This window comes from Brachyhypopomus gauderio, chromosome 14 (assembly GCF_052324685.1).
Source record: "Brachyhypopomus gauderio isolate BG-103 chromosome 14, BGAUD_0.2, whole genome shotgun sequence".
NCBI lineage: Eukaryota > Metazoa > Chordata > Actinopteri > Gymnotiformes > Hypopomidae > Brachyhypopomus > Brachyhypopomus gauderio.
The window spans coordinates 22,946,685-22,961,437 of NC_135224.1; the positions used below are offsets into that span (position 1 = coordinate 22,946,685).

The 14,753-nt window shown below is 43.4% G+C and overlaps 1 protein-coding gene across 1 annotated transcript; it reads left to right on the forward strand.

Annotated features, from left to right (window-relative positions):
• Window positions 1-7,302: 7,302 nt before the first annotated feature.
• LOC143475366 (dynein axonemal heavy chain 6-like) lies at window positions 7,303-9,488 on the forward strand. The gene is made up of 4 exons (XM_076973208.1): window positions 7,303-7,636; window positions 7,732-7,926; window positions 8,549-8,814; window positions 9,178-9,488. The coding sequence occupies exons 1-4, from the start codon at window positions 7,379-7,381 to the stop codon at window positions 9,485-9,487; spliced, it is 1,029 nt and encodes a 342-aa protein (XP_076829323.1). The 5' UTR covers window positions 7,303-7,378; the 3' UTR covers window position 9,488.
• Window positions 9,489-14,753: the final 5,265 nt, after the last annotated feature.

The following is a 14,753-nucleotide window of genomic DNA, read 5'->3' on the forward strand; positions in this document are numbered from 1 at the left end:
CACAGGCATGAGGACTCACTGAGACATTGCTTTCAAGTCAAGTCATTGTCACAACTGAGTGATGCCATGACACAGCTGGACGACAGCATCAACATCTCAGATTACCAGAAATCTCAACGTCTGGGGGCCCCCAAGCCCCACAGAATCTCGGACAGTAGCTGGAAGGCTATTCCATAATTAAGGGGCTTTAAAGAAGAAAGCTCTGCCTCTGGCTGTAGTCTTACAAATTTTTGGAACTAGGAGAAATCCAGCATTTTGGGAGCACAAAGGGCGAAATGGGTTGTAGTACGCAATGAGTTCACTCAGATATTGTGGGGCAAGACCATTTAACACCAAGAGCATGGACCAGTTTCTCTACATCAGCTAATGAAAGTGTCTCAGTTTGGCGATATTATGCAAATGGAAAAAGGCAGCCTTAGTGACATTACACCTAAGCTTTTTGCGGTAGATTTAGGTGTTACTGAAAAACAATCTAGGTTAAGGGGGAATATCAACCCAATTGCTTCTAGCAGCTTTAGGGCCAAGAATCAGCACCTCAGTCTTATCAGAATTTAGTTGAAGAAAATTAGATGCCATCCAGTTTTTAATGTCCTGGATGCAGTTCTCAATCTTGAGAGTAGTAATGATATCCAGACAACTGAGTATCATCTGCATAGCAATGGAAGCTAATACCATGCCTATGAATGGTGGTGCACAGTGGTAGCATATATAATGAGAATAATATGGGGCCCAGTACAGATCCTTGTGGGACACCATATTTTACCTTAGAATGCTCTGAGCATTCATTATTTGTCAGGTAGGACCTGAACCAAGAGAGTGCTTGACCTCTTATACCAATGAGTGTCTCCAGGCTATTAAGTAGGATATTTTGATCAATGATGTCAAAAGCAGCACTGAGATCTAGTCTAGTGTGTGCCCTTTATTAAGTGCCATTTCAGTGCTGTGATGGGGATTAGGGACTCAATTTGGGCATGATTCCTAGTTAGATTCAATACAGTTTTGAAGAGGAGTCATGGATTGTTTTTATGTTTAATTTTTTTTTAAATCTAAAAACAAAATGAGTTCATGAGTTGAAGTTATTCAAATTCTCATGTAGGGATTGATCTACTAACTGTCACGCTACAGCCCTTGACCCCTCCCCTTTGGGCGTGTGTTTATGTTGTCTACGTCTAGTCGTCTGCGTCTGTGGATCTCCGTGGGTGTGGTTGTCTGAGTGTGTTCATCGGTCTCACCTGTGGCTCGTCTCGTGATCACTCAGGGTTTATGTGGTCTGGCTGTTTAACGTGCTCGTCTTTGTCAGAGTCTTATATGTTCATGTGTGTAAGTGTTAACGTGCGCTGTCTGCGCTTTCATTTGTTAATAAAGTGCCGTTTGTACCGCGAGATAGGACTCCGTGCCTCGTCCTTATCTCGCACCCCAGCGTCACAGAAAGACGAGCCGACCAAGTATGCCAGGATACGTGTCCCGCACCAAGAAGGGGAAGAGGCCCAGTAGGCACCACCATGCCTCTTCTCTTGCTCATCGCCACGAGAACCCCGTGACGAGATGTGGCAGGATCCCGTGGTTGCGTTTCTGCTGCGTCAGGCTCAGGTAACCGGCGGAGCAGATGCGCCAAGACGCACGACGGATTTGGAAAGAGAGACACCTCCCTTCCTCCAGAGACCCCTCGCCTCTGAGAGTCGGCTCCTTAGAGCTCTGCACAGCGGAGAAGACTCCCGAGAGTGAGTTTGAGGGGGAGGAGTCAGAAGAGGAGGAAAGCCCTCCTCCATCCGTGTACTCTGCCCCCACAGAGCGATGCGTAGAGGATGTGACCCCTCCTCCGTCCGACTGCTCCAACTTTTCAGAGCACGGGGGAGGAGTACTCGGAAGGTGAATCATACACTGAACGGGAGGAAGTGAGCCTCAGGAGGAACTGTGAGGGGAAGGGAGGCCCGGCGGAGGGCGTTTCTCCTCCTCCCTCTGAGGGGAGCGAGATGGACCGCTCCCAGTGCCTTAGCTCAGAGGAGCCAATGACATGGAGCTCAGGGGGCATGGAGGAAAGAATGGAGGTAGAAAAAACCGCACGCACAGCCAAGCCAGGGGAGCGACCACCAGGAGGAGGTGAAATTCCCCTGTGGGGTCCTCAGAGAGAGGAGAGCGAGCATCGGCAGGTCCACCCTGCAGCACGCCTCCTGAGAGCTTCTAGAAAGACTGGTAGCATGCCCCCCAAGAAGGCGGCAGGGGCATCCGCCAGCCAAGCCGCACCCAACAGAGGGTTCGCAGAAAGGGCGTGAGGAGGACTCCGGGAGGTTTTGCCCCCTGACAGCCCTCCTACAGGCGCAAAGCCTGGCTCTGTTTGTGTGTGTGTCTGTGTGTGTGTCTGTCCCTGTGTTTATCCCGAATCCCCTTTTCCAACCCAAACCCACCTGCCCCCAGCAGTGAGTGATCAACCCACACATTGATACTGACAAATCCAGTACGTCAAAAATTAAATAATATTGTAGTATTTTGCTACTGCATTTTGCTTGTTTTTCTTTAAACTTAAAACATCAAATTGTACTGATTTGGGAAATCTATGATCTCTATAACCTTATTTACAATAAAAACACACAGAGGAGGAGTCAAAACAGTAATGGACTCACAGGCTGGATAAATGAAAAAGATGAAGCAAGGCATCTGGATGTGAATATTTTCATTTAGTTCCATCAGAGAAGAGTTTGGGTTTTCGTCATCATGGGAACTGAAGTTTTGACTCTAGCTACTGCAGTTTTCCCAAACATAAAGACACACTCAGTCTGAAGTGACAGTATGTAAAAGATTTCTGAGAATTTGTGTCACGACTGTCCCTGTGTTTACCGGGGCCAGAAATAGTGCTTGGGCCATTCTGTAATGTCATACTCCTGAAAAATGACATGTCATCGCCTATCCTTTATAATTGTTGATACAGGTCAATATTTAGGTTAAAGGGTTTAACACAAACCACATTTTTCACATGTGAATGTTTGAACTGAATTATTTATCCTTTACTCTCTGGACACAATGTTCAAAAACATACCAAAAGATGACAAACCCAACATTACTTTGAACCAGCCATCTCTATGTCTTCATGCTTGTCACGAAGGCCTGAATCTGGTCTGCAGGGACTCCTGCAGGGTTGCGTGAGGAATTACAGTATGTGCTACAGTACTGAATTTCAGTCTTTCCTTTAATTTAGAAAGAAAGAAAAAAAGACCCTGACCCTGATAGTCAAAATTAGATCAGCAATAACATATATTTTGTTGATTCCAAATAGTATTATGAAAATTGTAATTGAATTAATGAGTAAAGGAAAGCACAAATCTGAAAAGTTATTGTTAACCTTTAGAAAAGTTGCATTTTCCCCTGCTTATGTGATATGTCTCACTAGGGGGTGACATTGCTCCATAGTCAATAAGGTATTAGAAGGTCAGGCAGTTGAGGTTGAGTCATATTGACTTCATGTATTTGCACACACATACATAAAGCTTCATCCTGTGGTTGAAATTCTGTAAACCTTAAACGGTGAGCACAATAAAAGTCAGAAGCAGTTGGGTAAGGTAATAAAGAAAGTACTTATTAAGTAAGTATGGATTAATCCAGAGATCTCAGTTACATACACACAAGGCATCTGCAAAAGAGGGCCAATTCCCCTCTCGCAGTAACAGGATCCGGGAACTCTTATTTTGAAGGGTGCGTTCCGGGAACTTTCAAGCCTACTAATCAGGGCCGATTTTAGGATCTGGTCTTTAGGGGTGCCCAGCCCCCAGTGCTCACAGAGGCACAATACCAAAGTATTGCGCAGGTGCAGAGCAAGGTTTTTGCATAATATAATATTTAAAAAATGTGTTGAGCCAGGGGGTGCTGAGCAACTTCACGGTGGTGCTCTAGCACCACTAAAAATACCCTAGCCTCGCCCCTGCTACTAATTATAAGTTATGAAGAAATCCGTCTGCCTTGAACCAATTAATTGAACAAATAATTCTATAAAAGACATTTTTTAAACACAAGATCCACATTCTGGCTTCCTAAATCACATAAGAGCTCTCCTTTTAGCAATGCCTTTCCACATCTCCCCCATAAAGCATCCACCCACCCCTCACACGGCCCTAGTCCAAAGTCATGGGCATTTTTATTATTATACACAAAAATATAATAAAACAACACAAATAAATTGCAAATCAGTTTTATGGTTTATGTGGGTCATTAAATTATTTATTACATTTTACAATAAAAAACGGCGAGTGCAAGCTGTCGACGGGGGGGGGGGGGGGGGGGGCGGGGGCAGTGTGTAAAATGTAGACAAATTTAGTATTATATCGCGATCGATTCTTAGTGTTGACTTGTAACTCCCGCGGTAGCCCAACTCAAAAGTAGCCCAAAAAACCGCACCCCGCGGCCCCAGAATTTTTACCCGCGGCTGGATTTTCAAACAAGCCCAATTTGGCGTGAAAACCGCGAACCTCCCTACGTTACGTCTGACGTAAGCACGTAAGCGCGAGCCCTCCCGGAACCCATAGACATTGCATTGCAGCGCCTACACGTTAGAAAAAAAACATTTAACATGAGAGTCTACGAGAGCAGGCGGGGCGATTTACAGTTAGACTCAAACCTATGGTGTGATTTTTGTTTCAATAGTTCCACAAAAGCAAAAGTAAATCCAAGAGCAGAAAGTATATGTTATGAATGCAAAACAGAAAAAAATATATCAAAAGTATATATTTTTTATATAATTGGTTATTTGAAACTTATTTTCGTTTGCATTTTGACAAGTTTTTGGTTCCATTGTTTTTGTTTTTTTGGATTTTCCCAGTAAGGTCTTTTGCTTCTGGAATCTCTCTTTGCTTCTGGTTCGTTTTTTGCTTCTGACTTTTGGAACACATTTCACGTGTGGGAGGGTCTTAGATGAAGGCGTTCCTCTGCAATCTCCATTGGTCACTGATTCCGGACTGACACAGAGCTCTGAGACCGCCTCTGGGACCAAGCCACGCCCACCCCACCAGCTTCACAGCGTTTTCAAACATGGTGGAACGCGGTGGTTCTGTTTCACAGCAGCATGTAAACTGAGTTTTACCATTAAAGTTTATACGAAGTTTATAATTAATTGCTAAATGGTCTGTAGATATTGCAAATGTACACTGTATAATAACTACATTAAGCATGCTCACCAGCACGAGCTTTTTAAAATTTTAGTGAACTGGATGGAGAGAACATTGATGTGTGGAAGAAATATGAGTATTTGCAATATCTGGTATGGCGACGGACGGGCGGTGGGGGGCAGCTGGTGTACGAGAGGTGATGCCAAATATTGTAAAATCCATAATAGTAAAAAATACCAAAATTAAAGCCAAATACCAAAATTAAAGCAATACTGAAAAGTGGCCACCCTATATACAACCAGCTTTGTTCACTCACAGTTTTTCAGTGTTCTGCAGGTACCACACACAAACACACATCACATGCATCTTGTGCTGTCCATATTTTATTAAGAAGTGAACAATATTCATTGAACCATTGAACATAGAGATACTAAACATAATACATGTCAGACATGACATTCAGACACTGTCCGACTCAGAGATAAAAACAAAAAGATTTTAACTTGGAGGGGTGGGAGTAAGAAGAGTAGTCCATTGAAACGCAGAGTGCGGATTAGTTTCCTTCTCACTTTAGACCCGCGGGGACGCTAGCGAATGATCCAGGAGGAGCGAGTAACTAGTCGCTACTATTGTGAATGTAGCAAAACGGTGACAGAAGCTACAGCAGCGATTAAATTAAAAATAATTTAAAGGCTAGCTTTAAACACGCTCTTCCCTGTTGACTTCTCTCACGGTAATGTCGCGCTGAAAAATATTGACCTGTCTTGTCAATAAATGGAGCCAGATCCGTAAACGCGAGCCGCTTTCGCCATTCCAGATGGCTCAGTCAAAACCATTACATCTTAATGAACCAATAAATAACATCAGCGGCAAAAATTAGTGTAAAAAATACCATCATTTAGAACTACAAAAAAATCTTGTTTCTTATTTTACTATCTACCTATTTTTCATAAGAGTTTGTTTTACCGCAAAATATGAAAACTTCAAAACGGCGAATTTCGCCGCAAGGTGACAGATTTTCATGCCTGCATCCAGTTCACTAAAATTTTAAAAAGCTCGCGCTGGTGAAGTGTGCTAAATATTAACTGCCATGCTTAATGTAGTTATTATACAGTGTACATTTGCAATATCTACAGACCATTTACCAATTAATTATAACCTTTGTATAAACTTTTATGGTAAAACTTAGTTTACATGCTACTGTGAAACAGAACCACCGCGTTCCGCCATGTTTGAAAACGCTGGGAAGCTGGTGGGGTGGGCGTGGCTTGGTCCCAGAGCTCTGTGTCAGTCCGGAATCAGTGACCAATGGAGATTGCAGAGGAACGCCTTCATCTAAGACCCTCCCACACGTGAAATGTGTTCCAAAAGTCAGAAGCAAAAAACGAACCAGAAGCAAAGAGAGATTCCAGAAGCAAAAGACCTTACTGGGAAAATCCAAAAAAACAAAAACAATGGAACCAAAAACTTGTCAAAATGCAAACGAAAATAAGTTTCAAATAACCAATTATATAAAAATATATACTTTTGATATATTTTTTTCTGTTTTGCATTCATAACATATACTTTCTGCTCTTGGATTTACTTTTGCTTTTGTGGAACTATTGAAACAAAAATCACTCCATACAAACCGCCCCAAAAGAGGCGGTACTACAGGGAATGCACCTCAACGCTGATTGGACAATGACATTCAAGGGCAAGAGACGCTGTCCAGAACAGACGTATCTAGTTAAATACCGTGATAGAATGTAAGAGAAAGAAAAACTTCCTTTTCATCCTTTCGTGCTGCATCCTTTCCAATAGAGGAAACCATACAACATTTACTCCCTATTGTAATGTACTCACAAAAAAGCAAAAACACACCGCAACTTCCATCGCAATTTTTTTGAAAAACACCCGCAACATCAAACATTTTAGCCCGCAACAATCACAAAAAAAGCCCGCGAAATTCTGGTGGGACTGTTAAATACACCAGACAAAACACGAAACACCTGATACCAATAACGAAGAGACCGGGATTACAGGAGGGACTACGAATGACAGAACCACGTGGCTACATAAATGAAATGACGTGATGACAGGTGGGGGCGGGGCTAACCGTGACTCAACACTTCGTTGTCATTGGCAACGAATCAACAACACGAGTGTGTATATATACGCGGTTTCTGCGCGAGACACGCAGACGCTGTTTGTCTGTTGCAAAGAAACAACAAACAAATCCGTTAGAGTTAAAGTAGCTGTTTCTTTGGCTAGCGTTAGTTACGTGAGTTAGTTGTTGTGGGATTATGTTCCCTCAGATAAGTTCACGGTGTCCTGCCGCTTCAGCCCGACGTGACGCCAGACTCCCGGTGGCGGAGACGCCCGCCTCTCTTTCGTTTTCACTGCCGCCGGTTGACCTAGAGCGGCTGAGAGCCCGGCTCATCTCCACAGGGCCCAGACCCGTGCAGAGGGGCCCTGATGAGCTGGTGTTCACCTCCAGCATGTGGGCCCTACAGCAGGAGCGACGACGAGCCGCGCAGAGACCCGTCCAGCCGGACATTCTGGTACCCATAAACTTACTGACATTGCTGCATGTCCAAATGAAAGTAGCTGTATGTTAAATAACTGTATGTTAATTTATTTATGCTTTTAATTCCAGCCCGCCCTGACGCGGTACCAGGAGCGCAACCACCCGGACTACATCCACAAGATGAACCGGGAGAAGCTGATCAGCGCTGGCTGGAAGCCGCCTTCGTCCAGCCCTGCTGGGCACAAGAGGACGGACCTGTCCCTGGAGAACCGGTCCTCGGATCTACAGCTGCCCCCCCTCCCAGAGCACCTCAGAGAAACACAGGTAGGCCTCCCGCACTCCGGCACAGGCGCCCAGATCCATTCCCACAATATTCCCACCCATATTGGGAAGCTCAGCAATTAGACTGTTCAAATGTACTATTCACAGTGCTGCAAATTCAATATTATTGTGTCAGTTGTATTATTTGCAGAGGACAATTTTTTTTTTATGAAAGCATGTTATTAACAATTACTCGTCCATGTATAAAATCCACAAAGTATATAAATGCTGATAAAGGTGGTCCTGATAGAACAGGTGGACAGATGGCCAGTGAGAACAGGTGTGAGGCAGGTATCTATTAAACTGGGTGCTGAGTGTATACTCACAGTCCAACTCAGTCAAAGCACTTTGAGACAGGCATTAATGGCAGTGCAGAAGTTTGTGTGCTTTCACATTTTCATTTCACCATACAGTAGAGAATGAGTTTATATGAGATCAGGTGTGGGATCAGGTGTGCTTTTGGGCTCTGTGCTTGAGATCTGTGAGCATTATTTTACCAGGATCTGAATTGTATCATTCACTGGTTACACTGAGGAAAATGTTTTGATTATTCAATATTTAAATGACCTCTTCTCTTATTGGACATTGTTAACTTTTATGTTGCCTGACTGTACACTGTCTTTAGGTGCAGAGAGGTCAGAGAATATTCAGCTCCGCCTCTCCTCTGAAAAAGCCACGGAGCGCCACCAAACACCACACATCAATTAGCCACACCCCCTCTCCACCGCCGAATCCGCTGCTCTTCAACTCCGTAGAGGAAGTGATCCGTGCCCAAATTCATTCCCCTATTGAAATTGGGCAGGTTATTCGCAACAACTCTCACCTCGGGTTCCTGTACATGATCTCAGCAGAACCCAAGTCGTCCGTCAAGTACGACCCGTACAACTTCAAGTAAGATTCACACCAGAGTCGTTGTGATGTAAATGTTCAGATATAAACGTGACCTGCCTGCACCGCCAGCTCTTACGCATCCCCTTCTTCGAGAGGGAGGAAACTGAAGAGATTCTGTGTGTTTAACTTAATCAGCTATCAGTCAGTATCAGACTTCCCTGTTATTAATTACATTAAACATTTGATAAGCAACACCATCCTTGTCTGATACAGTAATATCCTGTGGTCCTGTGCTCATGTCATGTAAGTAAAGGTTTGTAGTGAAATAACTGGTTAGAATATTTAGCGCCACATCAGATCCAACCTGTGGTCTCTGACAATTTGAGCCGAGCCCTGTTAACCAAGTGTTCCCTTGACCTCCAGGATCGTGACGTACAAGAGAGTGAAGCAGTTGGCGGAGTTCTACACGGTGAGCGCACACGGCGTGACGCACCACGACGGAGGCCACGTGGACTTCGTGTCCCTGGAGCAGTGGGTGCGTGAGTACCGCCTGCACCTCCAGCTCCTACGCATCCCCTTCGTCGCGCTCTTCCGCAAGCGCAAGGCATTCTGTGTGTGGCGCGACAAAGTGCAGGCCAGGAAAATGGTGCAGACGCAGGATACAGCAGCACCTCTTCATCCTCCACAAGGCGTGCGTGTGTGTGAAAGTAGTACGATGAGAAATAAAACCTGAGGCCAAGAAAAATATCGAGATTTGTCACATCTTAAATGACGTCTTAATTGTACTACAGTTTTTTACGATAGCTAACATGTGTTTCCCAATACTTGAGATTAGGGTTGCCACCTATGTCTGACAAAAAACAAGGACACTCTCATACTGACACAGGTTTGGGGGGGGCTATTATCATACTAATAGCCAAATAGCTAATATCCTGTTCAATGCACATTTTCTTAACTAAATACCAACTCTGCATTTCAAAACGCAAACAAAGTTTTCTCTTTATACACCAACTTTGTTAAAACACAGCAAACCTGGTTCAGTATCCAATCATTCTTTCAAACACTAGCACAGATTCTCTATTCGAGATGAACATAGTCAATCACTGCACAACCACTGTAAAAAAACGAACAGTTGATGGCAATACAGAAACTGTATTACATGTAATATTTTACCCTCTCCCAGCAAACAACAGACATTTTACAGTAACATCTGTTGTTTTCTTAGTCAGTTCATTTTTACTGTAATCCGCTTCATTTGTACTTTTTTTTTTTCAAATGTACACTTTTGGTAACACACTGTCTACACAACGAGTGATATTTACTGTTAGGTACTATATGGAATGTAGATTAGACAAAATAGGAGTCAGTAACAGTTTTGCAGTAAAGGGTATATTTTACTGTATTAGGGACATTACTGTAAATTGTGGCCTAACCCAAAAAATAATTACCGTAATTGTACTGATGTGCTGGGACACATCATCAGTGATGTATCCTGGGGTCACTGGGTGTTTCGGGTCTTTCAACATCAGACACCCTCGCCTAGGCGACCCGACCGGAGTTGATCAGACTCCACCTCTGCTGACTTCACGAACATGTTCATGGTGAGTGCGAACAGGATGACTGAGATTGTGCAGCCCGTTATGATGCCCTTTTCAAGTCGATGCCAGTCTGATGTGCCCGACACAGCAGTGACTCTTAGCCTGAAATTGCTGTAATAGTCCAGGATAAGGTCTATGACTTTGGTGGGAACGTGATGTTGCAGGAGGGGAACCTCAACAAGCTTGTGAGGTATGGAGCCATACGCATTGGGTAGGTCCAGCCACAGTACGGTCAGACCTCCTTTCCCTTCACGCGACTCTCTGATGAGTTACGTTACCACTCCTGTATGTTCCAGGCATCCAGGCACTCCAGGAATCCCACCCTTCTGAACCGATATGTCGATATAACTGTTCTTCAGAAGGAACTCTGTTAGTCGTCGTGACAAGACGCTGAAGAAAACACTTAACAGCGAAATCGTCCTAAACTGACTGATGTCCTTTGAGTCCTCTTCCTTCAGGATTCACACACCCTCTGCACATTTCCATTGGCCTGCCACTTGTCCCCTGCGCCAGATCACCCTCAACAGCTTCCACAAATATCGCCGTAGTTGTGGACAACGTTTATACACAGTGTATGGAACACCGCTGGGGCCTGGTGCTGATGCTGATCTGGCTCCCTTCACGACCTCCTGTATCTCAGCCAAGCTGGGCTCCCTCATCACAAACTCCACTGCTGGCGCCTGCGGGCTAATGAGGGACCTCTGTGGTCCAAGCTCTTGTTCCCTCTCTGGGTCGCTGAGGGTGTTGTGCAGAAAGATGTTTACCTCTGCCATTGAGCACATAAGGTTGCCACTCTGTTTATCTCCAAGCAGTTTCTTGGTGAAGATGAACGCAGCACGCTTCCTTGCTCTCTCCTTTCTTCGCCTTCGGTGCTCTTCTGCACGTCGCAGCATCATGAGCTTTTTCCTCAGAATGTTTCTAAGGTCTGCTAGGGGTTCTTTACCTGCCACCTTGTACTGCTTCTTAAGGATCCGCAGTTCTTGCCGCAATTTTTGGATCTGAACAGCGTGGCGGTTTAGTGTGAATTTGGTTCCTGCCCTCACTGAGGCCAAACCTCTCTGCTGCATAGCTGACTATGATGGATGTCATGGTCTCAAGGCGTCTGTCCACTTCTCCCTTGGTGGTGGTTTCCAAGATCTGGCTTACGTCTGTGTCGATCTGGGCCCATACTGCCCGGCTACTGGCTGAAGGCCACTTGATCCGCTTCTGATGGAATGATTTGCAGGGGTTTAGAGGCTCTACTGCTTGGAGAGACTGGGCACTGTGATGTTAGCCATGGTCCCATATATGTAAAAATACACATATACAAAAAAAAGCCACACAAGGGAGAAAAAACAGAATACAAAACTGAGCAGTCTTGTTACGTGTAATCTAAGTTGTCTTAGAGACTGGCCACCTGTTTTCATCCTCATCACATCTGATTTTGGCCCTTGCCATGCACCTGGGATAGAAAAGCTTGGTATGCCTTATTCACCCCTGGCAGTCTTCAGCTGAAATGTCTCTGCAGCCAGGATCCATTGCATCCAGGAGGGACATTTGGTCATGGGGCCGATGATCATACACCTTCCACCTCCAGACTGAAAAAAGTTCCTTATTGGGGTTGAGGAAAGGTGAGATGGGCGGGAGGAAAAGGGACATCACTCTTAAACGGTCTATAAACCAGTTTGTGATGACATGAGAATGACAGAATGCTACATTGTCCCATCACAAATGTCCAGTGTTGGGAACGTTACTTTAAAAAAGTAATTAGTTATAGTTACTCACTACTTGTTCAAAAAAGTAACTGAGTTAGTAACTGAATTACTCTATAATAAAAGTAACTCGTTACCAGGGAAAGTAACTATTTGCATTACAGTAAAAAAATTTGATATGCCAATGAATAAGAATTTTTTGAAAAAGCAGTTTTTCATTCAGTTGAAATGAGTAGATCAGAAAGGTGTTTAACTTTTGATATTTATTGCACATCAACAGACCACTGCAGGATAAAATCCTTTAAAATCCCAAATCTTTGTAAAATAAAAAATAAAAATAAAAAAAGCAAAAGTAAACAGTTACACTATATAAAGTGCATTTACATCTATCAAATTAAATTAAATTCTCTCAACCTGAGACAACTGGTTTGTTCACAACAGAAGTAAACTTAACAATAAAACTTCTATTCTTAATTAAATAAATCAAATACCCAGTCTAGTAGACATTCAGGAACTTCAAGTATTTTCTTAAATAAGGGCCGCTATTTGAGTATGGGGGATATATAGTAACGCACCGCTTTTAATGACCAGTAACATCAATGGCGTTGTAATGACAGGAAAAGTAATTATTTATATTATCCCGTTACTGACAAAATGACGCCGTTAACGGCGTTATTAGCAACACTGCAAATGTCCTCGTGTTTCCTCCCACCTGTTCCATTTCTGCTTCTGGAACCAGTTGTTGGTAGAGTTCATTCAGACATCCCAAGTCTTCCTGAAGCGGCGGGAGTCTCCCGCATTTTGGTAGTGGCTCCCTGATGCCCGCGAGTCACACATAATCTCCCGAAATTCAGAACGAGTAAGTGAGAGAAAGCAGGTCATGGCGGAGGCAGGGAAAGCAGAGGCAGGGCCTTCCAAAAAGAAAAAGTATAAAACTAATTTCTCCTCTGAATACTCTAAATTATGTCCATGTATAATAAAAGTAAAGAACAAAGTGTTGCCCGCTGTACAATTTGTAACAGCGATTTTAGCATTGCTCACGGGGGCCTTAATGATTGCAGAAGGCATGTTAAGGTGAGTTAATGTGAGAAATATATATAAACTTAGCTGTCTCAATTAGTTGGAGAGAGGCTAAGTATGCGCTGATGGGCAACATGAAAAGAGTGAACTCCTTGGACTTGTTTAAAGTTGTAGTCGAATATATATGAGTTATATAAAAAAATATGTTTACAGAGATGGTAAATATAGTAATTTTATTGTTTTTTTATTGTTTAATCGCTTGGTGTAGCCTGCCAAATAAAGAAAACGTATTAATAAATAACAGACAAGGCAAGAAAATTGTATTTTATGCTTATATCTTTTAGGGACCACAGCATGTTAGAGAGGCAAAGTGCAGGGAAGGCTGCTCCAATATATCTCAGTTCTTCTCCTCAGAAAAACAAAGTCTAATGGAGAAGGTTACCACAGCTGAGGTGTATTTCACATCGTTTCTTGTGGAGCACAACTTGCCATTTAATGTGTGCAGGCACACAGGCAGGTTATTTAGGAAAATGTTCCCAGACTCAGAAATAGCAAAGAATTATGCCTGCTCTTCCACAAAGACAGCAGCAATGATGAATCTGGTACTGGATCCTGAATGCTCAGAGGATGTGTACAAGTTACTTCACACAGAAAAAAGGCCATACAGTATTATGGTTGATGAAAGCAATGACATCATGTGTGAAAAGGAGTGTTCCATTTCAGTCAGGTACTACAGTGAAACACAGGATAAGGTGACAGTTGGATTTGTAGATATGCCAGTGTGTAATGATGCCAAAGCTGGGAACATCTTCAACTGCATTGAATCATCCATGCAGGACAAATGCCTTGAATGGTCCAATTGCGTAGGATTCAGCAGTGACAACTGCAATGTCGTGATTGGTAAGAACAACTCAGTCTTATCAAGAGTGAAGGCACAGGCCCCTCACATATACAGTGTTGGCTGTCCAAGTCACTTGGTGAACATATGTGCCAAAACTGCTGCTAAAGAGCTCTCAATGTCACCTGAAGAAATGCTAATTGACATATACTACTACTTTGAAAAAAGCTCAAAAAGAAGAGAGGAACTGAAGCAGTTTCAGGACTTCTGTAACATAGCTCAGCAGAGAGTACAAAAACACTGCCCCACACGTTGGCTGTCCTTGGGGAAAGGTTTGGACCATCTTCTGAATCAGTGGCCAGCCTTTAGTTCTTATTTTGAGTCACACAGTGACAATCAGAAGTCTAAAGATATCCAGAAGAAGCTGGCAGACCGCCCAAAATGGAGCTGTATGCTTGTTTTCTTCACAATGTCACTCAGTGCTTTGACAAATGTAATCTAATTTTTCAAAACAAGACACCTGTTCTTTACAAGCTAAATGACAGTGTTGAAGAACTCCTGCATGACATTGCAAGCAGGTTTGTTGTTCCCAGAATATTGAGGGAGAATACACTGCAGGAGCTGGATGCAAGCAACCCAGAAATTCACTGTGCAGATGAAGATCTTTTTGTAGGATTCTTGACAAGGAGACATGTACAAAGTGAGGAAACACTTTCCCCCAACAAAACAAAACAGTTCTTCAAAGATGCAAGAGCATTTTATGTGAAAAGCTTTCAGAAAATACAGGAAAAGTTCCCAATGAGAGACCAAGTCTTGACTAATCTGTCAGTTGTCAGTCCAGAGAACCAAGAT

Bases quoted from the DNA above. Each gene is read 5' to 3' on its own strand.
- LOC143475366 (XM_076973208.1), top strand. From the start codon at position 7,379: ATGTTCCCTCAGATAAGTTCACGGTGTCCTGCCGCTTCAGCCCGACGT. The intron at 7,927-8,548 runs GTAGGCCTCCCG...CACTGTCTTTAG, and splicing joins AGCACCTCAGAGAAACACAG to GTGCAGAGAGGTCAGAGAAT. The intron at 8,815-9,177 runs GTAAGATTCACA...CTTGACCTCCAG, and splicing joins TACGACCCGTACAACTTCAA to GATCGTGACGTACAAGAGAG.